We start from the raw sequence: 25,218 nt of genomic DNA on the forward strand, positions 1-25,218 counted from the left end.
CTTGACCCGCCAGCCCTAGATCACCCCCAACCAACTCCAGTGCCTGGACAGATACTAGAGGGGGGGAAAAAAAAAAAAAATCAAGGAACGGAGCCAGCCTATTTCACCCTGCATTTGTACTTACCCGCAATACTACTATTCCTTCTTCTTTGCATCACTTTCCCGTAACCCACATGGCCATAATCCTCTCAATGCCTCACCCTTCTCCTTAACAGCTAGTGTTCCCAAAATCTATTCCACTGAAAGACTGTAAGACAGAGCTGTCCCCAGATACCCCCTTTGCCCACATTTACATACTTTTCTGCATTCATCCATCCTCTCCTTCCCTCTGTCAGGTATCTTCCCTAATTCCTGAATGCTAGTAGCTTTGTCTATGCCTCAGAGACCTCATCCCTCATGAGATTATGCTCCCATCCTGGGTTTTCCAACTTTATCCCCTTAACTTCTTTCCTTCCGCTGGCTCATTCTATCCACCCTTTGACGTCTTCAAGTCAGTTACATTTACTGAGAACCTGTGTACAGAGTATGGTATTAAGTGCCCAGGAGAGTACAATGAAAGTTAAAGACACGGCTCCTGTTCTCCAAAACTCTATGCTCTAATTGGGGAGGTGTACAGATACAACATGTATACATGGAGTGGGAGCAGGAGGAAAGAGCTAGCAGAAATTATACGGAAAAACGACATGAATATTTAGATTTACACATTCCACTTACATGCTAAGAGTGGCTGTTGGGATGACACGACCAGGGTGGTGGATATTAACTGGCATATGCCTCATGAAGGAGGTGGTCTGGGAAGACGCTGATGATGGGAAGAGCTGCAGTCTGGTGGATTCTAAGGGGGTAGGGAGTTCCAAGCATGAAGAAGGGTGTGAGCAACAGGTTGGAGACATATTCAGTAAGGACACCTTGGAAGGAGTGAAGAGTGTGAGCTGGGGTGTTGCAGGTGAAAGAACATATATAAGGAGGAGAGTGATGGCAGGCAGCCTTGACGCCAACAGTCAGGCGCTTCTATTTGATGCAAAAGAGTAGTTGCCATTGGAAGTTGTCGAGGACAAGAGTTACGTGTTCAGGGCGACATTTTAGCATGATAAACCGAGCAGCGGAGTGTAGTATAGGATGAGGAGGAGCAAGGATGGAGGCAGAGAAACCAGTGAACAGTGAGGCAGTAGTGTAGACCAAAAATGACGAGAGCTCGGACCCAGATGGTGATCATAAGGGCAGAGAGGGTCTGCACCACGCAGAAAACGGCATTACTTGATTCCACTGCTACCACCCTCAACTAATCCTTTTGAATGCGGAGTCTACCCTGGCTGCCTCCGTTTTCCCTCCTTTTCATCTCTGTGTATTCTACACTTTGCCATCAGCACTTGGTAAACTGCTTGTGCTAAGATCAGTCCCGGCTTTTACCTAAATCTAATGGCCTCTCTTCTATTCCTACTCCTCTATGTCCACCATGGCTCTCAAACTACTTTTTCTGCTTTTCACTACAGACCCCATGCTTGACCCCCTATTTCTCAAACTTCCGTCTCCAACCCCGCTAGGCCCAGAGCTGCTTTTTATTTTATACTTGTTCCACCACTGTGGCTGGTGCCTTTCCTGGCTTGCAGCCTCCACTTCCAGACCCACCAAAGCCGTGGGGACGAGGCCAGAGTAGGATGAGGGAGGAAAAAGCAGCCCGCTCCCAGGACCTTTTATGGTGGTGAACCAATGCTAAAATAATAATGATGATGATGATGATGATGATAAAAAGTGGCACATGGCTTGGGGGAACTATGGGGAGAGGAGGGTGGGAGGATACAGGAGCCCACATAGCTGTGAAGAAAGTTTAAAAAACTGTAGGCAGGTGACATGGGCTTACCTGCTCATCATGACAACTTTACTTCGTGTGGAAGTAAAAAGTCACCACGCTGTTGCCTACCTCAGTGGAACACTTCATCAAAGAAGAATGTAGAATCGCCTCTAAAAATTGAGAATATTATAGGCGAACATCCACCTGCAATCATTTTGGCTTAGTTTTATCAGGATGAAGAAGGAAGGGCTTGATGACTTCTCCAGAAACTTGGGGCTCTATTTCCACACCAGCCTAGCCCAAATTTCCAAATGTCTTCCCCCACCCCCCCAAAAAAACTGCAGGCTAGGGTTTATGTGCATGCTCCTCTCACTTCTTCCCTGCCAGGGCAGGAGGCACCATATTTAAGAGGCTTGCACCCAAGAAAGGGAGCCAAAGTTAAGGCCCTGGGGGCTACTGTAGACAAATACAGATGATCCTCTGGGTGACAGGCGGCCTCCGGGCCCAAGACTGAACATCACCTACTTAAAATTCAAATATGAATAGGGTTAAAATTATATCATCAGGTCTGAGGGTGACCTTGGAAATGGGTTGTCTTATTTTTCTCTTTTTGGGTCCTCCCACTCTGTTTCCTCTTCCTTTAGTTCCTCCCTTTCCAACAGACAGGGTCTCACTGTGCCAGTAACGAGCATTTTCAACCCCACCTAATCCCACCCTCCCCCAGCAACCACCTCCCCAGTCAGACATTTAAGCACCTATGGGACTTTCTGTTCATTTATTGTCCAAACATTGAATTGCTTCCTTTAGGTTTTAATCACACCGACTCTTAAACTTGGCAATTTAGTCTGTAAGCTCTTCAAGGGCAGGAAGTATCATGTATGCTCCCAAGCGCCTCATAGCACTAGTAATGGTATTTATTGAGCGCCCACCGGCTGCAACACACTGTATAGGGTGCTCAACAAATGATGCCGCTGAAAGCGATACGCTAGTGACCACCAATTCACCCCCCTGTCTCCAGGCATGACTGCACCTAAATCAGGCTAATTCAGTGTCTTCCAAAATATGCTAAAGGGACCATAACTGGTCCAAAGACTGCTGGAGGTTTTTGTTGTCCCAATCCTTTGGCTCTGTGCCTCTCCTACTTCTCTGCTGTACCCTTTCTTGGGTAAGGAATCTGGGCCAATCACAGAGGCTGAGTGAGGATAGGTTCAAAAAAGAAATCAAGAAATGAGTGCCTTCTGCACAGCAACATTTAAATTGCTGTCTTTTCAGGCACCAAGACATTAGGAGGCAATCTGATTCGAGTCAAATACAAACAATTTGCCCCTCTGATTTCAAATGCAAGAGATGCAAGGAAATCCTAGATGTTGCAGAGACCTCTAGGTAGGCCATGCCATTATTAAATCTCTTCAGAGATCCTCCCAGAATAAATATCAAAACACCTTAGAAGTTATGGCAAACTAAAAATTACTAGCGGTGTGTGTCACTATTTTCTTTGGCTAATTATCCAAGTAGAGACATCCTCCAAGTCTTGGTTTTAGTAATCAGCCAAGGAAATTTTAGACAAGTTGAGGCAACGTGGCCTACTGGAAAGAGCATGGGATTGGGAGCCAATAAACCCATATTGTACCCCCAGCTCTGCCACTGATTCACTGGGTGATCTCAATCAAGTCACTTTACCTCTCTGGGCCTCAGTTTCCTCATCCGAAAAATGGCAACAAAGAGATTACGAGCCCTGTGGGGGCCAGGGCCTGAGTCCGAATTGAGACCCTTTCTCCAGTCCAGCACTCCGCACATAGTAAGTACTTAATAAATGCCACCGATATCATTAGTCATTTTTTTTTTAGCAGATTAGCATCAGTAGATTTTCAAGTATTTTTGACAATCTACTAATGGCCTAAACCCCCAGCATGTCAGCAAACCATGTTTCCCTGAAATGCAGTAAAAACCAAACATGTGAATGTACCAATATGGAGTTCCGATACAGTTTCCCTGAAGCCAAGTCATACCTGTCAGATGACGATGGGCTGAGAGCAACTGGTGCCTCGACCGGTTTCTCTGCAGGTTTCTCTTCCTTGGGAGCAACAGTAGGTGCAGGTTCACCAGCTGGTGTTGGAGTGACAGGAGCCAAAACGGGGGAAGGAGTAGGGGCTGGAGTAACAGCTGATGCTTTAGATGAACTAACAGTAGAGGTGGTAGCTGGGTTTGATTGCTGACCTACAACTGGTGATGGCATTGGAGTAGCTGTTGCTTTGGGCTAAATGGGTAAAAGCAAACAAAGAAAAAAATGTTGCTAAGAAAAAAGGTTGCACTGGTCCTTTTCTTGACACTTTACGCTACCTTCGGGAAATGCTACAAACCTTGAATTTAAAATCTTTCAATTCTTAGTTGTAAAATCTGATTATTAGTTCCCGGGTGCACTGTTTGGAGATATATGCAAGTTTAGATCTCTGTGGACAAAATTAAGGCTCTAAAGCATCTCCAGATGCTTCTCACCTGCCTGGCACTTTCTGAATTAGAAGTGGGCCCGGCAGTCATTGAGGTGGGCAGGAGCCAGCTCTGTAAGGCCAGAATCACACTACAGTTGCTTTAATCCTCGCCCTCAGATTTATGACTGAGGACAGCCAGCCTCAGTGAGATCATGCCAAACATCAAAGGACACTTAGCACAGGTAAATCCTATTCCTTCACTCAGCAGAGAATGTCAAAAGCAAAGAAATTAGACCCAAGGACTTTTTCCACTTGCACTGTGCAAAGATATTAGATCAGGCATCAGCAACGCCGGCACAGGTGCCGGGAGCTTCTGTTTCTTCCACAGCTACAGGTTTCTGTACAGATTTTACTGTCGTGCTGCTGATCCCAGTCTCCCCCTCCCCCCAACTCATACCCTGCCACTCCGCCCGGACTGCCCATGGTTCTGAGAGTGCCATTACTGGAGAGACAAAAGACAGCAAAAGTGGCAACAGAAGAGATGTAGATACCTAGAGCTGTAGAGAAGCAACAGCTAGGAAAGTCGAAATCTGCCAGGATCTGACAATGTAAACTATTTCCTCAATTCTTTCTGCCCAATTTCACTATTTCAGTACCTTCACTGACCTCTCTGTAGTCCATATTTTTTTTCCATTTTTATAACCCTTAATAAACCCACAATTTCTCCTAAATATCTTTCCAGCATTTCAGGTATAGAAATCTCTTTAGATCGAGAGAATTTACTTCTGCCAAACATTAACATCTCCGCTCATCTTACCTCTTCATTGCATAACCTTGCATCTCAAAAGAACCCACACTCAGAACTTGTCGTTCACTTCTGGTAAGGAGCTGAAATTTGGGCTGTTTTTGAGGAAAGGAATTATTTTTGACAACAGCTGTTCTGAATTCCAAGGCAGAAGTAAAACATATATATATATTTTATCTCCAGATGTCTGGAACTCTATTCTGACCTCTACCCCCTCTTTTAAGGAAGTATCCCTGGAATTCACACTCTTCCAGGCCTTTGGAGGTTAGCCAGAGATTCCAGTGTAAACAAAGGCTTTTTGATGCAGGTTTTCAGGTAAACACCAATGATTATTACCCCCCCTCCAAATCCTTTGCCCAATTTTAGCCAGCCACCCTCCATCTGGCTACACTGCCTGAATTACACAGATTTCCCACTCAGTACCCAGGCAGTGGGTATATGGTCATCTGTAAGACTTATGTCTGTCGTCATAAATCTCCTGTTAGAATACGAATTATGAGTTTTGCAGGTTTTTTATACAGAATGCACAAAAACGACTTACTTTTGTCACCATAACGACCACAAAGTTCTTCTCATCAATTTTATACTCTTTCAGAGCCGTATCATCGTTGAGTATTTTACCTAGTGGGTTAAAGAGAGTAACTTGCTGAAGTTATTTGAAGATTTTTGCCTTGTATATCTGTCAGAGTAACTCAAGGGAGAAAATGTCCAATTGCCAACCGCTAAAAACAATGTCTACCATTAATATAAATTTTTCAACATAAAAATAATCCTGGAACCAAAATGATAGTTAAAAATACCTAATAAAGAAGCCTTTACAGCAATCTTCAAGGAATAGCACTTCCATCATGCCTCACATGCTTGGAATTTTGTGGCTCACACTTCTGCACTCAAAGCTTCATTATGCTACTGGAAGTCAGACAGGCAAATCTGTGTAAATGATTTGCAGGTTTGCCTTTCCTGAATTGTGGTTGCTTCTCTATCACAGAAGGGGAAACATATTTGCCAATGGGCCTGTTTGAACAGAGGGGGCAGGGATGGTGACGCTGGCACTAGGCGGTTACACTCACCTCAGGCCGCAGAGACTAAAATGACAGTGCCATTGATCGAGACACGCTACGATTGTGCCTCCCTACCTTTTCTGACCTAAGGCACCAGTTTCCAGTAGATGGCAGATGGGCCATATTTTTTCCCCATGCCAGTTCCACACGATTATCAGAGGAGTGGGGGAAATCCCCCCAACAATTAGTTTGGAGGAGAGCTTGAAGGAAAATTTGCCAGTGCCTCCATCTCTCCAGCAAAATACGGGCAATTAATACAAGGTTAAAAGCATAGCAAAAATGTCATGTGCACCCACGGTCAGTGTTAGAACATTGTTATTAGGCCAGAAAAAAATAAAATACCAGACTGGGGTAATTGTTTTCATACTTAATCCCACTCTGGGACCCTGATTTACAGCATCACTTCTCTTGGTATGCTGGTCCCCTTTCAACAAAAAATAGGGTAAGCGACACAAAAATACAAGAATCTGGTGAGTGAAAAGCTCAGGGCAACTAGCATATAAGGTAGAAGCTCTTTGTGGCTGTCTTGTTTTCACACAGTAAAAATTTTAAACAAGCAGAATGTGGAAACGTAAGTAGTGATTCAGTTTAAGTGCAATGCCACAATGCTTCTGGCATTGTAATTCCCTGTCCGCCTTGGGTGCAAAATGAAAATTAATGACATTTCAGGCCTTGCCATGGTTTGCATAGGAAGCTGCCCTCATTAGATTGCACCGAATTAAGGGGTTTCCTGTTGGAAAACATGAAAAATTCATGTGAGATTGAAATTTTTAAAGACTGGCGGTTTCAAAATTGAAGAGATGCCATCAACAACCACTAAAAACTGTTCAGGCTATTAAACTGGTCAAGGGAACGGGTAACATAAATCACCCTGATAATGGCTGATTAGAAAACAAAGAAGGGAATATCGTAAGAAGGCCACAAAACCTGGGCCGGCTTCATAAATATCATTGACTAATGAGCCTGCATGACCAAAAAACAGTCAGTTCTGCCAGAATGCATGTTTTCACTTCATGTTTTGGACAGAACGCAAAGGTAGAAGTAAAGAACATTCTTTCGACAATGTGCGTCTGTCTGGATAGAACATAATGTGGTGTCAGAAGAAACAGTTGGACACATGTGCACGGCACTGAACCTGGGATGAATACTAAAATGCGAATTTTCCTTAAGGGGTTCCTAGGGAACACGAATCCTGCATTCTAAGAGAACTGACTGTACAGTGTGGAATCAAGCTTCAATTATTGGATAATTATGGTATTTGTTAAGAGTTTATTATGGGCCAAGTACCACACTAAGCGCTGAATGGATTGATTTTAAGGTTTGTGGATTTACCCAGGGACTTTAGTCCACCTTTCTGAGGCCTACTTTCAGCATTTCACTACCCATTAGCCCCTTAAACCAGAGAAGGGGAACTTAGGTGAAATTCAAAATAGTTTGGAATTTCGCTGCCTATTAGCAGTTCTACTGAAAGACTGGGGAAGAAGTTGAAGACAGTAACAAGAGAACCAGACTTACCCACAGCCACGAGCAGCAGGCAGCTTCCCTGAGATAAACTTTATATATATGTACACACATTAGGTGCAGGTGTTCTTCATATTTGAAGAGAACATCACTGATGAGGAAATCTATCTAGGAGGTGCAAGTGTGACTGAAATGGCCGATCAGCATGGGAAGCCGTGTCAATCCACACCACGGGCACAAAGATTGTCCCGTTGCCCCGGCATGCTGGCCGCTTTCAACATAAAGGACTTCCTGACCAGCAGTGATCCCTGAGACTTCAACCAATCAATGGTATTAATTGAATGCTTACTGTTTGCAGAGCACTGTACTAAGTGCTTGGGAGAGTACAGCACAACAGATTTGGTGAGTATGCTCCCTGCCCACCACGAGTTTACAGTATTCGTTGGCACTATTTTAGCTTTTGCTTCAGCCTCACCATTATCTTAATGCTTCTGCTTGAAAAGAGCTGTTTTTGTTTTTTTTTGGCAGCACATCAGGCTAGTCTAAAGTAGTTCCCCCCAAACGTTTAGCTGTGATGTCTCATTGCCTTCACCCGGCTTTTCTACATCCCCGGATCTTTCCTTCTGCCTCCTTACTTACTTCCGGGCATCACATTTCAGCTCACCAAAACCTACTGGGTACCCTGCTGTTACCCATTCTGTCTCCTTAGGCAAGTTGTGAGGGAAGCAGAAGGTCAATGCTAGTGGACTGGTTTTGCTCCAGGACTTCATCGTCTGTGCTCCTGCCTTGTCATCTGATGCGGAGTTCAGCATGGTGCATAGGAGATGCTGATGAAATTGTTCAAGGAGACATTTTTGGTGGGTCCAGGTCTCACAACATACTAAAGGCTGGACTACACTAAATGACTTTTTTTTTTAACCCCACTTTGTTAAGCCACTTTCCTCACTTCTACAGAGTTCTATCAAAAAGCTACTTAATGCATGGTTTTCCCAAACTTCCCCAAACAGGCCCTCCACTTCCAATTACCTCAGCAGATACATAAGTACACACGTATTTTCTTTTACCATTCCGTGAGGCCTCTTCCCATAACACCCCAGTTCATGCACTCTGATTGGCCCAGGCCAACTCATGAACCACCCAGACTAGGATTTCTGCATTGGAGCTCTGACCACACCCCAATGTGGAATGCTCAATTCCACTCCCATTCAGTCCTACATCCCTGCCCCTCCTTTAAAACCATAGTAAAAGCTCCATCTGACATGGAAGCCTTCCCTCCCTAATCCCATTACACATTAACACCACCAAGTACTGCCCCCTCTGTCTAAATACATAAATTTAAAAATACATATTCATTTTTTGCTCATCTCTCCCACTTCCTCTCCATTAGAGTATAAGCTTTGAGGTCCAGGACCTGAGCTTGCCCTGAAAGAAGTTCAGGGCACAAAGTCAGTCTTCAATAAATACTGTTAACGATGAGGCTTTTCTGGTATACACAAGAAACAACCATATAGTTAGACAAAAGTACAAGAGAAGCGCTCCCCTGTTAAGTTTTATGATCCTTGAGGGGAGGGCCCCTGGTTTCTTCTTCTTTGGTGATTCTCCTTAGTGCTTAGTACAGTGCTCTGCACAGAGTAAGCGCTCAATAAATACAAATGAATGAATGCATGCTTAGTATGGTGCCTGGCAAAGAGAAGGCCCTTAAATATTGCTGAAGATGCTAAATCAGGATGTTGTCATTAGAAAGTGTGTCAAACTACTCCTCTTGACAAAGTAGCACACCTGGTTCTCCTTTAAGGCAGGGGTTGCATTATCACAAAACCCGTGTTAAAGAAAACGTTTATAATATGAAACGTGCTTAATGACATTTGCATATGCACAGCACATTCTAGCTAAAACATGTAGTGAGAGCTCCGTGGACCTCAGTGCTAGTTTCCTCCTGGGCTCCCCTGTTCCCCGATTCCAAAAAAAACAAAAACCCCATGTTTTTGCCTCTTGTGCCTCAGACACTATCAAAGAGGAAGAAGGAAAAAACGGAATGGGACATATGGACACCACTTTTAATCAGTCATGCTTCCAGGAAGCTGAGTAGGGAGTTTGCATTGGGGTAAACGGACTGGAGCCAGAGGAGAGGGTCTGTGGCGAATATCCAGATTTGACTATTCTCCGTATTAGATGATGTATTGAGAATGTTCCATCTAATTTTATTTTTTTTACCATGTGGATGGCAGCCAGTTCAGAGTGCAAGCTCCTTGAAGGGAGGGAACGTGCACTTTGCCTACTCTCCTATATGCTCAGTACAGTAGTTCTGTACTGAGAAGGCATTTGCTAACACCCTTGATGGATGCATTCTGGGCAGAGGTTGGGAAAGTGTGTTTGAAGAGTATAAGCAACTGAACTTCCAGAGTCAAGAGTCACCCGTGCTGAAACAGAGGACGAGGCTAACCCTGGCCAGCTGGATGGGGTAATGTGCTTTTTCCGGGGGGCGGGGAGGGAGAGTGAGTGTTTGTGTGTGTCTGTATTAGACTGCTTGTGCCAGGCAACTGCAATTTGCCTACAGCCATGCATTTTAGAAGAAACAAGTGACCCAAGTTGTCCAGTGAATCTAGGTTCTACTAGATCCACGGAAGCTTGGAACGTATTTTAATTTCATCCAAAAGAAGCACCAAATCCAAGAGGAGGAGTATTCTTTGGAGACTAAAATGGTCCGTGGACAGCTGACACCATAGCATTAAGAGATGCTGTTTTATTAATAATTTTATCTTGCTTTTAGCATCCTAGCTCTCCATAAAAGGCCACTGGAGACTATTTTGGGAAAGGAGTGAATGAGCGGGTTAAGAGAGCTCCTTAATACAAACAAAAAGATCTACTTATTCCCTATGATTACCTGCATAAATTAATTTTTGGCCTGCTACTGGAAAGGCATCCTTCCCCTTTTCAGTTTCAATCTTCTCTTTCAGTGCCTTAACCTGTAAGAAAAGAAAATACAGATTTTTAAAAAATTTCTTGCATCCACAGTCAAGAGCGTGGGTAGGCAACAAGTAGCACATGTTTGAGAGAGGAGCTAGTGCCAGGCTATTCTCTAGGGTCCCTCTAAACCAAATGGACACCAGGGGCTGATTATCCATGCTAGAATGCCAGGGATATTGGTGTTCTCCCAGGGATATTGGAGTCTCTGTTACTCTTGTCCCTGTCAGGCTGGCATGGGCCCCACTGACCCACACCAATCCTGGACTGCCCTGAAAAGACACTGCTAATGCCTCTTCTAGAGTCATCCGCAAAGATGCCAGATAAAACAAACAAGTCCCCACTGCTTCACTTTCAGGAACTTTTGCTTTCATGCTTATTAAAAGACTTTTCTCCTTCCAGTTTGAACGGAAGCACTGTTATTCAAAGGAAATATTTTCTGGTTAACCATACTATGGAAAAATCAATAACTACCATGATGTTCCAAAAGCAAAGTCACAGAAAAAGCTCAAGATGAAGAGGAAAAAATGAATATAGCAGAAGCACTCTAAGAAAATACAAATAATTCAGTGATCTCTATTTCTCTCAAAAGTGCTCTCAAACTATGAAGGGCAAACACAAGTACTGAAATGAATTGAGGGGAAAAAATGGTTTATTAAATTAAAAAAATATATCGCTTTAAATTTAAACCCAATTTAAATGAAACAGTCGTAAGATTTTGAAATTAGAAATTGTGCAAAAATTACTGTGAATTTACCAATCACCTCCAAACATTCACTTACGAGATGGGCTTTTCCACTTATTTGCCTACAAAATTGTAGTATCGGTGCCATTTCAGAAAATGGCAAAAATGATTTATCCCCATTTCTTTCCCTTTATCAACAGCATGGGGATTATGGAGGCCCTCAGGAAGACCAAATCTGAGAACCCTAAACCTGGACTCAGAATTTCCGTTCACTCTGAAATGATTATTCTCTGTATAAGATGAAGAGGTAACAAACACCACTGATCCAGTCACTAAAAATATTTTCACAATAAAGACCTACCTTCAGTCTGCTGGGACTAATTAGCCCCTCGCCCGATCCACGGGTCCCAGTTCTAACCATCAGTATTTGTAGAAGGGATTGGGACTCCGTTCATAACCAAGAGCATAGGAATCCCTTCCCCAACCCCGCACCCCACCAAATGGAATAATCTTGAAATAAGGCATGGGTCAGTTCTTGGACAACAGTGATGGGGGGGGGAGGGGGGTTGGAAAACCTACACAAATCTTGAGAGAATATGGTCTGGCCAGGATCCATTTGGGTCGGTACTGGTGCTTCCTCTGATGGGAACCACTGTCATTTGGGATGGCAAGATTCAAGAGCCACCTAGTCCCCAGCTGAGAAACTAGAAGCTGGGGGTCGCTTAAAACCGTCCTAACCTAGCAAAGGGCTTTCTGAACCTGACAGGTTCCCCCCGTTCAGACTGCCGCAAGCACGAGCGACTGAGGTGCTAGCCTCTCTCCCCCTCTCATCAGCTCAAAGCTGTATCTGTCAATGTGATGACAATCATGGGTAACCAGCCTCCTCGATGCCCAGGTATTATCCTTCAGATTGGTGAGCAGAGAATGAAATAGTGGGAAGGAAGCACTCTGACAAGATGGAGGACATCCTTACAATGGGGTAGGAGTAAGAAACGGAGATAGCTCCCTATCGACAACTTGCCCTCTCCTGGACAACAGCGAAAAAGCATCCATGTCCACATTAATCAAATTGATGCTACTTACTGAGCACTTACTATGTGCACAGCACTGTACTGAGCGCTTGGGAGAGTATAACAGAATTAATCTGCATGTTTCTCCTCGTCTTCTTTTTATATTTGTTAAGCACTTACCATGTGTAATCAGGTTGGACGCAGTCCCTAGCCCACATACGGCTCAGTCTTAATCCCTACTTTACAGATGAGGTAACTGTATGTTACCTCATACAGAAGTGAAGTGACTCGCTCAAGGTCCCACGCAAGCAGATAAGTGATGGAGCCGGGATTAGAAGCCGGTTCCTCTGGCTCCCAGGCCCGTGTTCCTTCCATTAGGCCACGCTGCTTCTCATTTTATTCATCCATCTTTCCTTACGTTTTCATGTTGGATTGTAAATGCCTGCTTTGCGCACAGTAAGCGCTCAATAAATACGATCGAATCAATGTCTCCCTCCATTAAAGTGAAAGTTCCTTGGGGGTAGGAAGCATGTTACTTATGTTTTGCACACCCCAAGCATTTAACACAGAACATCGCACTCCAGGGGTACCCAAATACTATTACCACTACATACCTGCACATTGAAAATACATACTGGGACGACAGACCATTATTAGACTTGGAAAATATTTCTGGGTGCCCTTTCTGCTTCATGCCACATCTCTATTGCAAACCATCTATTTCTCTTTGCCAAGACTTCCCTCCTCCAACCCATCTCCCCCTCTCTTCACCAGGCCTCTCTCCTGTTCCTCCATCAATCAATCGTATTTATTGAGCGCTTACTCCTCGCCCCCCACGCTTTAGCTTCATACGATCTCGCGGGTATACGCACACACATATGCATGCACATATGTGTTTTCCACCAAGCCATTGGGAATGGTCCACCAGGAGAACCAATGTGCATTTCCAAATGGAAAAAACAAATCCCCATTATAACTTTCATTAGTGATTTTTTTCAGGATAGCACTACTGAATTTTAATGCCAGTATTTCTTATATCTCTCTCTCATTGTTTGATAATGCTCCCTTGCTGCCTATGTGCTGATGGCTGGTCATATGGCCTACTTGCCATGCACCACCATGCAAAGACCACGGCCTGGAGTGGATAGGAACATAAAAACGGCCTCAAGCATTGCTCATCTTCCTATTTTTGCCCTTCACTTTTGCTGCATTTTTTTAAAATGCTACCATTTCTCCTTCTATATGTCCAACCGCGAATCGCGTGTCCGACCGGGGCCAGGTCTGATTTGTTCATTTTGTACAGAATGTACCCCAGCGCTTGGCATACTGCTTCAGCACATATTAAGCCCTTAAAACCACAACACGGCTGCTTTGTTTTGCACCGACCGAATGGATATATTTTCAGAATGACCTAGAAGCAAATCTCATATAATGAAACACAGTAGGAGTGTGCTAGGAAACAACGGGAGGCATGTCGCCCGGGTGCTGAAGTAACTGGACTCAGGTGTGCGTCAAAACAACACACGCAAGGCTTTCCGTGAAGATAATTATGCTTTTGTGTGGATGTGCATTAACATCCACTTGTTTAAATTCATTTTCATTACTGGTACATATTTACATTTTGAATTGATCGCATAAGTCAAAAGTGTTAACAACATTCGTTTTCATCCTTTTGAAAAAAATAGATTTTAAATTGCTCTGAATCTCAGGAACACATTAGTGTGTTTTTCAGAATTTCCTATGGGAAACTCTACTTAGTGTACTGCTCCTTCCCCGAACCAATTATGAGAGCTAACCGGGGATCTTTCTCAGTACGCAATGCTATTCCCAGTTTGGAGAGACTGTGCTGGAGGCCTGTGTCTGCGTTCAGGGGGTTCTCTGCTGCTTCGTCCCGGTTCCTCCCTTTCATCTCCCTTCATAAGCACCAAGGGCTCTGGGACTCTTGAATTGGTGGCTTGGGCATCCAGTGCTGCAGCTACCGTGTTCTTTGAGAACCTAGCATATGCCGCACCGACCCTCTCACCGGAAGCAAGAAACGCATAAGCGAACAATGAACAATGCCTTTTAACACGACAGGGGGCAGGCCTGGAACTAGTACTCAGCCAGATTATAGAAGAATGTTCTCTAAATATGAATGGGAATAGTCAAAAGGGGCCCTATGGTTCCTGAGCTACAAGATCCGCCACGGACCTTAGAGAATAATCCGCTCTCTTTAAAGAAAGTCGATCGCCCACATTGTTCTTTTGAGAAACCACCACCTGCGGGGGGGGGCAAGGAGACGAACTGGGTGGCCTCTTGGGATCCTTCACTGCTCTAGAATACCGTCGCTTTTCCCACTGACGCCAGCATACATCAACCCTATGTCTATCAGCTACTTGCAGCCTGCCAAGTCTTTTGGGTAGGTCCACAAACATCCTAAATTGCCCCTTTCTCTTTCTACCCTCCCACCGTCCGGGGCCCCTTTTGAAATCCATGACAGGAAAAAAAGTTTCCCTCCACATTCAGGAAAGAGGATGAAGGGGAAGGTAAACGTCCCAGCTCCCAGCCTCTTTCACCGAGCAGAGACACATTTTGCAGAGCCATTTTTCAAGGGTCCTTTTTTAAGAGCTCACGGAAGCTGCTTGGACACCAGCACAGTCAAGAGTCGAAGGGTCCTAGGAGAGAAGTCACCAGAAAAATAAGGGTCCCCCAACCGCCGGGCAGAGGTCCGAGCGAGCTCCCCACGAACCTTCCACTCCCTGTCACGTGAGGGCCCCCCCCCACCCTAAATAGGCTGATCCATCCTGACCTATACAACTCCGCCTCCTGGGTAAGTGGAAGAAGTACTTGACCCTACATCTAAGGTTGCACCTCTGGAAGCCCCTTCCTAATGGGTAGGTAGTGCCCATCATATACATCTCCTTCCCTCAAGTGCTTGAGGCATAGTATGGCTAAGACACAAAGTGCAGGAAGTTCCTCCCTCTAGATGAGATTAGGCAAACACCAGAGCAAACCTCAGCATATGAGTGCGTTTCCCCATTTCTTAACCAGAAATAGCAGGGCTCAGCTGTGATTGGACGGCAAAGGCCACAACCCACGGGATTAACCTAGGGTCAGTCGATCGTATTTACTGAGCACTTACTGGGTGCAGAGCACTGTACTAAGCGCTTGGGAGAGTACGCTGTAACGATAAACGGACCCGTTCCCTGCCCAAAACGAGCTTACAGTCTGGAGGGGGGAACAGTCATTAATAAAATTCAATACATCCCGGATATGTACGTAAGTGCCATGGGGCTGGGAGGGGAGATGAACAAAAGGGAGCAAGTCGGGGCGACACGGAAGGGAGTGGGAGAAAAGGAGGGCTTTCGTCAGGGAAGGCCTCTTGGAGGAGATGTGATTTCAGTAACACTTTGAAAGAGAGAGAGCCTCCAATGTTGCCAACTGTCCATAAATTCACTAAACAAGTGCTTAGTACAGTGCTCTGCACATAGCCAGAGCTCAGTAAATACAAGTGAATGAATAAACTGGGCCCACTGCAGCTGCCACTGAAAACCAGGAGCAGGGGACGCTGCTGCCCCCCCCCCCCCGCCTCCTGCCTAACCCCCACTGAATTTACCACTATCAAAATATTTATATGGGCTTTATGGGCAAAAGCAATTTTGGCTCATTCTTACAGGTGGTTCATGAATTTACAGCCCTGTCAGGGGTAGCTTCAACAGTGGGCACATTTGTACGAATTTACATGCACTTGGCAATTCTGCTCTCCCCACTGAGTGAGAGAAGTCAACTCTTCTAAGCCGCCCATACCTCCTGTGGACAGAAGGGCCTACCTGACAGGGTCTAGATGACCAAAAAATGGGCAGAGGTCAAGGGAATGGAATGCATAGGAGACTACTGTAGGTATATGAATGGCAATAGTCCAAAGGGTCCCTAGGGTTCCCGAGCTACCAGATTCAGGGAGTAATTTGAAAGGTAAATTAGGCAGAGCAGCAACGAAGCCTTCACAGAGAGGGTCCTGGAGTGTTAGGTTAAAAATAAAGACACTAGAAAAATATACAGTCAGTTCTCCTAGAAAATAGTAATAATGATAATTATGGTATTTGTTAAGCGCTTACTATGTGCCAGGTGCTGTACTAAGCACTGGAATGGATACAAGCTAATCAGGCTGGACACAGTCCCCATCCCACGTGGGGGCTCACAGTCTCAATCTCCATTTTATAGGGCGAGGTAACTAAGGCCCAGAGAAGGTAAGTGACTTGTCCAAGACCATGCAGCGTACAAGTGGTGAAGCCAGGGTTAGAACCCATGACCTTCTGACTCCCAGGCCTGTGCTCTATTCACTACGCCATGCGGCTTTCATTGTGTGCTCTGGAGAATTAGAGAACGTTCTTCCAACAACGTGCATCTAGACAGAACATTATGCTCTGTCACAAAAAATGGTTGGGCATGTGTGGGTACCTTAAAAATTAGACATAAAAAAATTAAGTGCTCCCATTGGGTCTACTTCATTTCTCTTTTCTATGCATCTGTCCTTCCCCCAGTCTCGATTTTGAACCTTGTGTGGGACAGAGATGGTTTCTGGTCTATCTCGTATTTACCCCATTGTGTAGTGCGATGCTTTGGTAAGGGCTTAAGAAGTCCCAAAATTAACCAATGATATGATGGCTATCCATTTTTCTTCTCAGACAATACGTGCATGATGGCTTATTCGAGGTGAAGAGTAGGGATGCTAGAAGATAAAGCTTTAGTCATGAGGACTAAATAGACTGGACGGATCCCTGGACGGATAGCTATGTCTTAAAATGGTACGTCTCTGGGCCATCAAAAAATAAAGCCAACTGCAACTCAAGACGATTGCAACAACAAAGCCTTAAATCAAAAATGAAGTCTGTCCAAAGTTAGACAAAGAGGAGGAGGCTCAAATGAGCTTCAGGCCACCTTTTCATACCTGTTTACTCACGCATACTCACTCTTTCTGGAGAGTAGCCTCCATCTTCAAAACTGAGTTTATACAAAATATTCCAACATTTTAAAAAGATGTAGCAAGGATAAAGTATTATGATTAGGTTTGGAAGTCCCACCTTTCCCCAGTAACAATTAAGCTCTTGAAATAAACATAAACTCTTAACAACCTCAAGACCTAGTTCTAATAGTTAAGATTTTACAAAAAGCAATACAACCAAAAGCACGGATTATTTAGTTCAAGGAAGAGTTTGATACTGTCAAGCATTTAAGTGGCCTAAAATATAAAGAGGCCAAGATCAGTGGCTCATTAAGCAAAGAAAGAAAAAAAAGTTGATTAAAGAAGAAATGCACAAGTCTTAGAGATAAAGATCATAAACTGGAGGGTAAGCTATTGGAAGGCAGGAATCGGGCCTCCGATCGCTATAATACTCTCCAAACGTCTTAGTACTATACGGAGAAAGTGCTCACTACATACAATTGATCGATTAGAAAGCAGTGAAGGGAAGAGAATACAAGAGACAAATAAATGAAGTTGGAAATAAAGAGTGGTAGTGACAGAACAGAGTTCCAAACCAAACACGACTATTCCCTTAAGGTTTCGGAGAATCAATATAATCAATATTTGGCTACAAATTGGGGAAATGAGTAGAACATAGGCTGAAATGACTGTCCCAGAGTAACCTTAGGTACAACAAGGTAAACAGCAGGCTTTGGATTGAGATTCATACCCTTCCTTGGGGAGTCTCTACAGTCTGTAATGCAGAATCTCTGGTGGAATACGAGAAAAATACTAAAAAGATCCTGGGGGGCGGATGGGGGAAAGAATCTGGTAGTAGAGAAAGAATAGAGCCATGACATTTTTACCTAGAAAGGCAAATCACGTATTGGGTTAACAGACAAGCAACCTTTCACTATTTAAATGAGTTTCCATTTATCCTCAAGAAGAAAAACAATTGAAAGTTATGCCTGTATGACGCAAATCTAGCACCAGGTTGAAATAATTTCGTGTAATCCACCTGGGGCTTAATTGTGCAGATGATGATGATGATGATTTAGTCTCCTGTTGAGAATGGTGGATGAACCTCAATCCTGAGACTTGAGAACCTGCAGGAAAGAACTGATTATGGTCATGGTGGTTTGTGCCAGTCATGTCCCCCTAGGGGCATAGACTGCAAGGAGCTAGGAGGCAGGCAAAGGTGCAGCACACAGAGAAGTGCACACAAAGGTGGTTTTGTTTTTCCTTTGCAGGCCCCATTTTCAGTCCAAGTGGCGACGGCACAGTGCCGATTCGGTTGTCCTCACCTACAGTCCTCATTCATTCATTCGTTCGATTGTATTTATTGAGCGCTTAGTGTGTGCAGAGCACTGTACTGAGCGCTTCCCTCACCACCCATGTTAGCCAGCTCTTTTTCAGGACTCCTTCTGGGTCTGTCCACCTCAGGGAAAAACAAGGAGAGGGGGCAATGGGGAGTTCCTTCAGTCAAAAACCTTCACTACTGATGAGGGCACAGTCCCAGCTGATATTTTTCCCTACTTGCAGAGCTGGGACTAGAAATTAGGTCTCCTGTGCTAATAACAGGAGAAGCAGCATGGCGTAGTGGAAAAGGCATGGGCCTGGGAGTCAGAGGGTCATGGGTTCTAATGCCGACAGCGCCACTTGTCTGCTGTGTGGCCCTGGACAAGTCGCTTCACTTCTCTGGGCCTCAGGTACCGCATCTGTAAAATGGGGATTGAGACTGTGAGAACTATTAGGGCCGGGGACTGTGTCCAACTCAAATTGCTTGAATCCAACCCCATGCTTAGCACAGTGACTGGCATATAGTAAGCGCTTAACCAATACCTATTATTATTATATTATTAACGGTCAACTCAGGCTATCAGTAGGTGTGGCTTTTTCAGATTTTTAGAAATATGTAATTTGGGAGGGGTGTGAATTCAAGAGTATGGTTTTTAAAATCAGGTTTAAATTTTTAAAAAATACTTAGATTTTGGCAATGTCCATACAATATCTACGCAGCAACAGTTTCTTCAGTAATATTGGCCTTTAACCACTTGAGTTATTCTGCAAATGCCGGAAGCCAACCTGCAATATCACAGTTGCCTGTTGGTATGCACGGATGGCAATGTTACGGCAATTTCACTTTATTTTGGGCGTCAGACTCCAGGATCACTCCAACGTGTTAAAATATCCTAAATCTAGCTAAAGAAATAAAATTTGCTTCTAAAAAATCCTTCTCCTAAAGCTGACAAGCTACAGGAACTCAGCACTCCACAGTGCTCTGGAGGATGGCAAAAAGGAGTATTGCTCCTAGACTGTTTCTAACTGCTAAGGTGTTTTTCTAAGGAAAACTAGATTGCTGGGGTCTGGATCCACAACAGGCCAGAGTTGGGTATCAAGCTAACAATGGTGGCGAATATAGTCCCACGGCCCAATCTGCTGCAGAGTCCCTGGGGGGGGCGGGGTGGGGGCAGCACAAGAATCTAGCCAACTAGAGCTTTTTCACCCAGGCCGCTTCCCTGCCGCTAGAGTCCAGGCAGGCTGGCACTAGGGGGATAAGAGGAATGCAGAGCCAAGGACACTCCCATACAGTAACTGTCACTTGGAGCTACTCCTAGAACATTCCCGTGGCATGTACAAGGACGATTCCTTATCTGCACGCAAATTCAACCATACATTTTCAAACGTTGCAACAAAATATAAGAATCAAATCTTCCTAACATTCAAGTGTGAGAATGTCAAGGACATTATGAAATAGATCGAGTCTGTACATTTCTTTTAGTCTCAGAGGATGGTCTTGTGCAGGCTTGGCCCAAGAATGAAATTGAGTTCCACCTCAAACAGATATTTGAGCTTTGGTTGTTTTAGCTGCCAGTAATAAGGACAAATCAGTAAAATACGGAAAAATGTTAACACACCCACCTATCAAAACAACCGGTTGTACTTGGATCCGCCCCATGCGATTTCTAGTCTCAACTGTATTTGACAGAAGTGGCTAAGCTCACTCTATTGGCCTTGGATCGTTTTAAAAGTCCTTCAACCAGCACAGGTTATCACTGCCTTCGTTATATTTCACTTTGTATTAAATACTGCAAGTGACACCTCCATCAATCATTGACGCATCCTAAATAGATATATACACACAGGCTGCAATTAATTGCCGTCTAAAACTGAAAAACAAAGGCACTCTTGATCCAGTTTATGGAAACTTCATTTCTAGCAGCTAGGAAGAATCTGAAGGGTTGTGCACTCCAAGAAATAGTGAATGGGAATATGGCCATGAAAATATTCTTCCTTGAAAGAATATTCTGTTTTGGTTCTACCATCCTGAAAATTGTTTAAATCATGGATCGATTTTTTTTAATAGATGAGCTGCACATTTCCACTAACCAAAAACTCAATTTAAAAAAATTAGATGCAGGCTTTTTTGCTGTTCCCAAATCCCGAATTTACAAGTGATGGAAGAAATGCTAACTGGGGAGTCCCAAAGATGGATTTCCTGTACCAACTAACCTCAATCTCAATCACTCGTCTAACGATACAGTAGTACATCAGACTAGGAGTCGTCCGATATTGATCGGACACTTAGCTATGGCCAAATTTTAACACCAATTTGATTCCCTTCAAGAACAATACATTTTGAACCTAAGTTCAGCCAACGACTGGCTTTTAGAAAACCGTGAGTGGCTTGTGAAATCTGTTCAGCTGAAATGGCTTCTGGAAAAGCCAGCAAAAAGGAACCACAGGTAATCGCAGAAAATTTGGTCCCTGAAGTAGTGGAGATCTTGTCAAGTCTCCCCTAGATAAGTTAATAACAGCCTGCACCAGGAATTGGCTTCACCCTCGCCATTAGACAATTACCACCGACAGCATTTACTGAGCGCACAGGTGCAAAGCACCATACTAGGCGCCTGGGAACAGCTCCTGCTCCCCGCCAAACACTGGAAATGTGTTTCATCATCACTTTGGGTCTACTTAAACGCTCACAGAACTTTTTCCCGAAACATTATCCAATAATCTTACTCATTGCCATCTCAAATATTCGGCCTCCTTCCTGTTCACTGTCCCTAAAGCACAGCTCAAAATTTTTATCATTTTATTTGAATTTTCTTATTAATAAGCTGAAGGTATAAAAACATTACATTGGCTAGGAATACCTCCAGACGACTCCTTTAAGTGAACTGCATTTAGAAATCGCTGAAAGCACAGTTTCCCCACAACAGCAATGTTATAACTGGAACAACTGAAAGTGGAAGAGACAAGAGTAGCCCCTCACTTTATACTTTTTACTTTGATTCACCCTTGCAAGGTTTTATAAATTTTACTTTTTGGGAAACTTACCCCTCTTAACTACCTAAACATGTGACCACTTTACCGATTCTGACTACTCGGGAGGGATCCCAGTGTAAAATGTGGGAAGCCTACGTTTTTGAACCTTAAGATCCACAGGGCTTTGTAAACTCTCAGAGGGAGAACGGAGAGGCATTTTAATGCGTTCACGCCGTCTTTTTAAATAGCACCACTTAGTGTAAAAAGGGACACCTGACGGTGAAGAGTACAGACACACAAGACTCAAAACAGGGAGTGGCTGGGATTTGTACAATTTTTCTCCCCTCACCCCCATCCCCCAAATCAGATGACTGCATGAATTTTCCAGGAATCAAAGATCCCTGCTCCCGGCAAGCCCTGTAGACGGTGGGCTGAAACGATTTAAGCTGCTCCAGAGGGTTCCCCGGGCCCCTCTCTCTACAATTGTCACTTCCCTACTGTGATATCCAGGGCCCCGGAATCCTCCTCCACCAGACTGTGGCACTGCCCCCACCCCGGCTCTCCTTCACAGCGATGAGGAACCTCCATCCAGACCTGCTTCACACCACCCCAGTGGGACAGGGAAAAAAAATCAACCCCAGCCCGGCGCCGTCTCCACAAAACCTTGGGAAAACCGTGGTGGCAGCTGCTGTAGCTGCCACCGTTGGCTGCAGTTGGGACTGTGGACTCTAGGTCACGGGGAGCCTGAAATTCTGCTCCTTTAGCCAGTTTCCCGCAGATCTTCGTTTTCTGTCTTAATGCGGGCTTAGTGTTTTGTTTTCATTCCTCCTTGTATATCCATTGTGGGTTTCCTCGCCCCGCTTTTAATTTTTACATTGTGAGCTCCCCAGGGGATAGGGACCGTGTCTAATTTCCAAACGTGAATTCTTTCTCAGCACTTAATAAATGCTCTCACTACTACTCTCCAGTAACCTTACCCACTGCCTCCACTACTGCAACTGCTCCTGCGAGGGGCACGCCTCAACTTCCAGCCCTCTTGCATCAGCTCTCTGGAGCATATTAACCGGAAGCATGAGGTCCTCTGGAACACCTACTGTCCTGAGTTACAGAGTGTCACATGCCGACCAAGAGGGGCCGAGGGGAAAGAGCACGAGCCTGGAAGTCAGAGAACCTGGGTTCTAAACCCGGCCCTGCCACTTACCTGCGGGGTGACCCTGGGCAAGTCACAACTTCTCTGAACCTCAGTTCCCTCATCTGCAAGATGGGGATTCAATACCTACTCTCCCTTCTACTTAGACTGTAAGCCCCGGGGGGGACCTGATTAACTTGTACCTACCCTAGCGCTTGGTACCGCGCTTGGCATATAGTAAGCGCTTAAAGAGCACAATTATCATTATGCGATACTGTACTCCAGGGTTTACGTCCCACTTGCCATTATGAGTAACTACACCAGTCACAAGGATACTGAGTTGCATTCTAGGTGAAACTGCTGCCTTCACAATGCACCAAACTCCCAAGCTTAAGAAAAATATTTAAAAAAAACAAAAACAGGGCTTTAGTTTGAGATGTGTTTTTTAATCCCACTGATTACAAACACAACTTTCTTGAAGTGTGTACGTCTATTGCTATGTCTTTCTTGATAGTACTCAGTTCACAGAGCTCGGCTATGCGGGATTTGGGTTCTTGAAGGAACAACTTGGGTTAGGGGAAAAGTCAGCATGATTTAGTAGAACAAGAACGAGCCTAGGTTTCCATTGGCCTAGGTGACCTGGGGCAAGTCACAACCTCTCTAGGCCTCAGTTTCTTCATCTGTAAAATGGGAATAGGAGAGAAGAGCGAGTCCGATGAAGGACAGGGACCGTATCCAATCTCATACGACTGTATCTTCCCCAATGCTTAGCACCTAAGTGTTTAATGAACGCTAAAATTATTATTCATCAGTGACCTGTAATACATAATATGTTGGGAACAGATAGTTTGAAGACACCAATATGACTGAAAATTTCTGATACAAATTCCTATATTAGCAGAATGGTTTATAACCCTTGCTATTTTACTGTACTAATCATTGGTATCTATTGAGCACTTACTGTGTGTGGAGTATTGTACTAAGCGCTTGAGAAAATGCAACAGAGTTGATAAACACATTCCCTGCCCACAGGGAGCTTAGCTTTTAGAGGGGAGACAGAAATTAAAATAAATTATGGATATAGACGTAAGTGCTGTGGTACTGAGGGCGGGGTGAATACAGGGTTCAAATTCAAGTGCAAGGGCGATACAGAAGGGAGAGGGAAAGGATTCTTGGAGGAAATTTAATTTTAATATGGCTTTGAAGTTGGGGAAGAGTGATGGCCTGCCAGGTACGAAAGGAGAGTGAGTTTCAGACCAGAGGGAGGATGTGGGCAAGGGGTCAGTGGCAAAATAGATGAGATCGAGGTACGGTGAGTAGATTGGCGTTAGAGGAGTGAAGTGTGCGGTCTTAAGTTGTAAGGTAGTAGGGGGAGAGCTGATTGGGTGCTCTGAAATATTAAGTATTGCAACCTTACAAAAAGACACAAAATATTCTATAATACAGTACTGTAAGGTTGAGGCAGAAACTTGGAAGCATAGCATCATGCTTTTTTGATTTTTTTTTTAAATAATGGTATTTGTTAAGCACGTACTATGTGGCAGCCGCTGTACTAAGCACTGGGGTAGACACAAGATAATCAGGTTGGACACGGTCCAAGTCCCACATGGGGCTCACAATCTCAATCCCCATTTTACAGATGAGGTGACTGAGGCACCAAAGTTTAAATGACGTGCCCAAGGTCACACAGCAGACAAGTGCAGAGCTAGGATTAAGAATCCAGGTCCTCTGATTCCCAGACCCATGCTCTTTCCATAAGGCCACACCGCTTCCTTAACGTGCCTTTACTAAAGCCATACGTCAAAACTGTTTTTTCCTACACCCAGCCTATTTGCACCAATTTGGGATTCAGCTTATACCAAATTAATCTTGTATAGTAGTAGTAGTATTTACTGAGCACCTACCGTATACAGTGCACTCTAAAACACATACAAACACATTCTCTGCCAGTAAACAGCTTAAACTATAAATCGGGGACAGACATATTTGTAAACAGAGGAATCTGAATAAAATAAAATATTCGAATATATCCATATGCACAATCATATTTATTAAGCACATACTATGTGCAGAGCACTGTATTAAGCACTTGGGAGAGTATATAATAATTAGGAGACATGATCCCTGCCCATAATGAGTTTAAAGTCTAGAGGGGGAGACAAAACTTTACTATGGATAATAGCATTATGGGTAGACATAAAGAAAATCATCGGTTCAAGAGGTGGCTGAAGGGTTAATAAGATTCAGTGTGCTGATAACTAGTTGGGAATGGCTTGAATGAGATGGGAGTTTAGAAAGGATCTGAAGGTGGAAAGGTCTGGGAGAGCGATCCAGATTAGAGGGACAATTTGAGGGGGGGGGGGGGGGGTCCAGAGGTGAGCAAGCCAGGAAATGGAGTTCGGAGGAGCGGAGTCCAAGCGGGAGAGAATGGGGTGAGAAGAACCAGTAAGATGGAGAGGAATAGGGATCGTGTCTTAATTTTCACCTGCGTATTCTCTCCCAGAGCTTAGTATAGCGCTCTGCACACAGAAAGCACTTAATACTCTTCCCATTATTACTACTTGAAGTCGTTGCTTAATTCCGAGAGAGGACGGGCGACCATTAGAGAGCTTTGAGGAGGGGGGAAGACGATCCCAGGTTCTAGCTCCGGCTCCATCACTTATCTGCTGTG

At 44.3% G+C, this 25,218-nt stretch overlaps 1 protein-coding gene across 1 annotated transcript in view; it reads right to left on the reverse strand.

Moving 5' to 3' along the window:
* The window catches only part of RAD23B (RAD23 homolog B, nucleotide excision repair protein), a 64,118-nt gene that overhangs the window by 32,695 nt on the left and 6,205 nt on the right, over window positions 1-25,218 (reverse strand). Inside the window, exons 2-4 of the mRNA XM_029055010.2 lie at window positions 10,433-10,514; window positions 5,568-5,647; window positions 3,802-4,049 (exon numbers count right to left, since the gene is read on the reverse strand). Coding sequence (XP_028910843.1) covers window positions 3,802-4,049; window positions 5,568-5,647; window positions 10,433-10,514 — 410 coding nt within the window. The remainder of the gene's footprint in view (window positions 1-3,801; window positions 4,050-5,567; window positions 5,648-10,432; window positions 10,515-25,218) is intronic.

Source organism: Ornithorhynchus anatinus, chromosome X5, assembly GCF_004115215.2.
Source record: "Ornithorhynchus anatinus isolate Pmale09 chromosome X5, mOrnAna1.pri.v4, whole genome shotgun sequence".
Taxonomy (NCBI): domain Eukaryota; kingdom Metazoa; phylum Chordata; class Mammalia; order Monotremata; family Ornithorhynchidae; genus Ornithorhynchus; species Ornithorhynchus anatinus.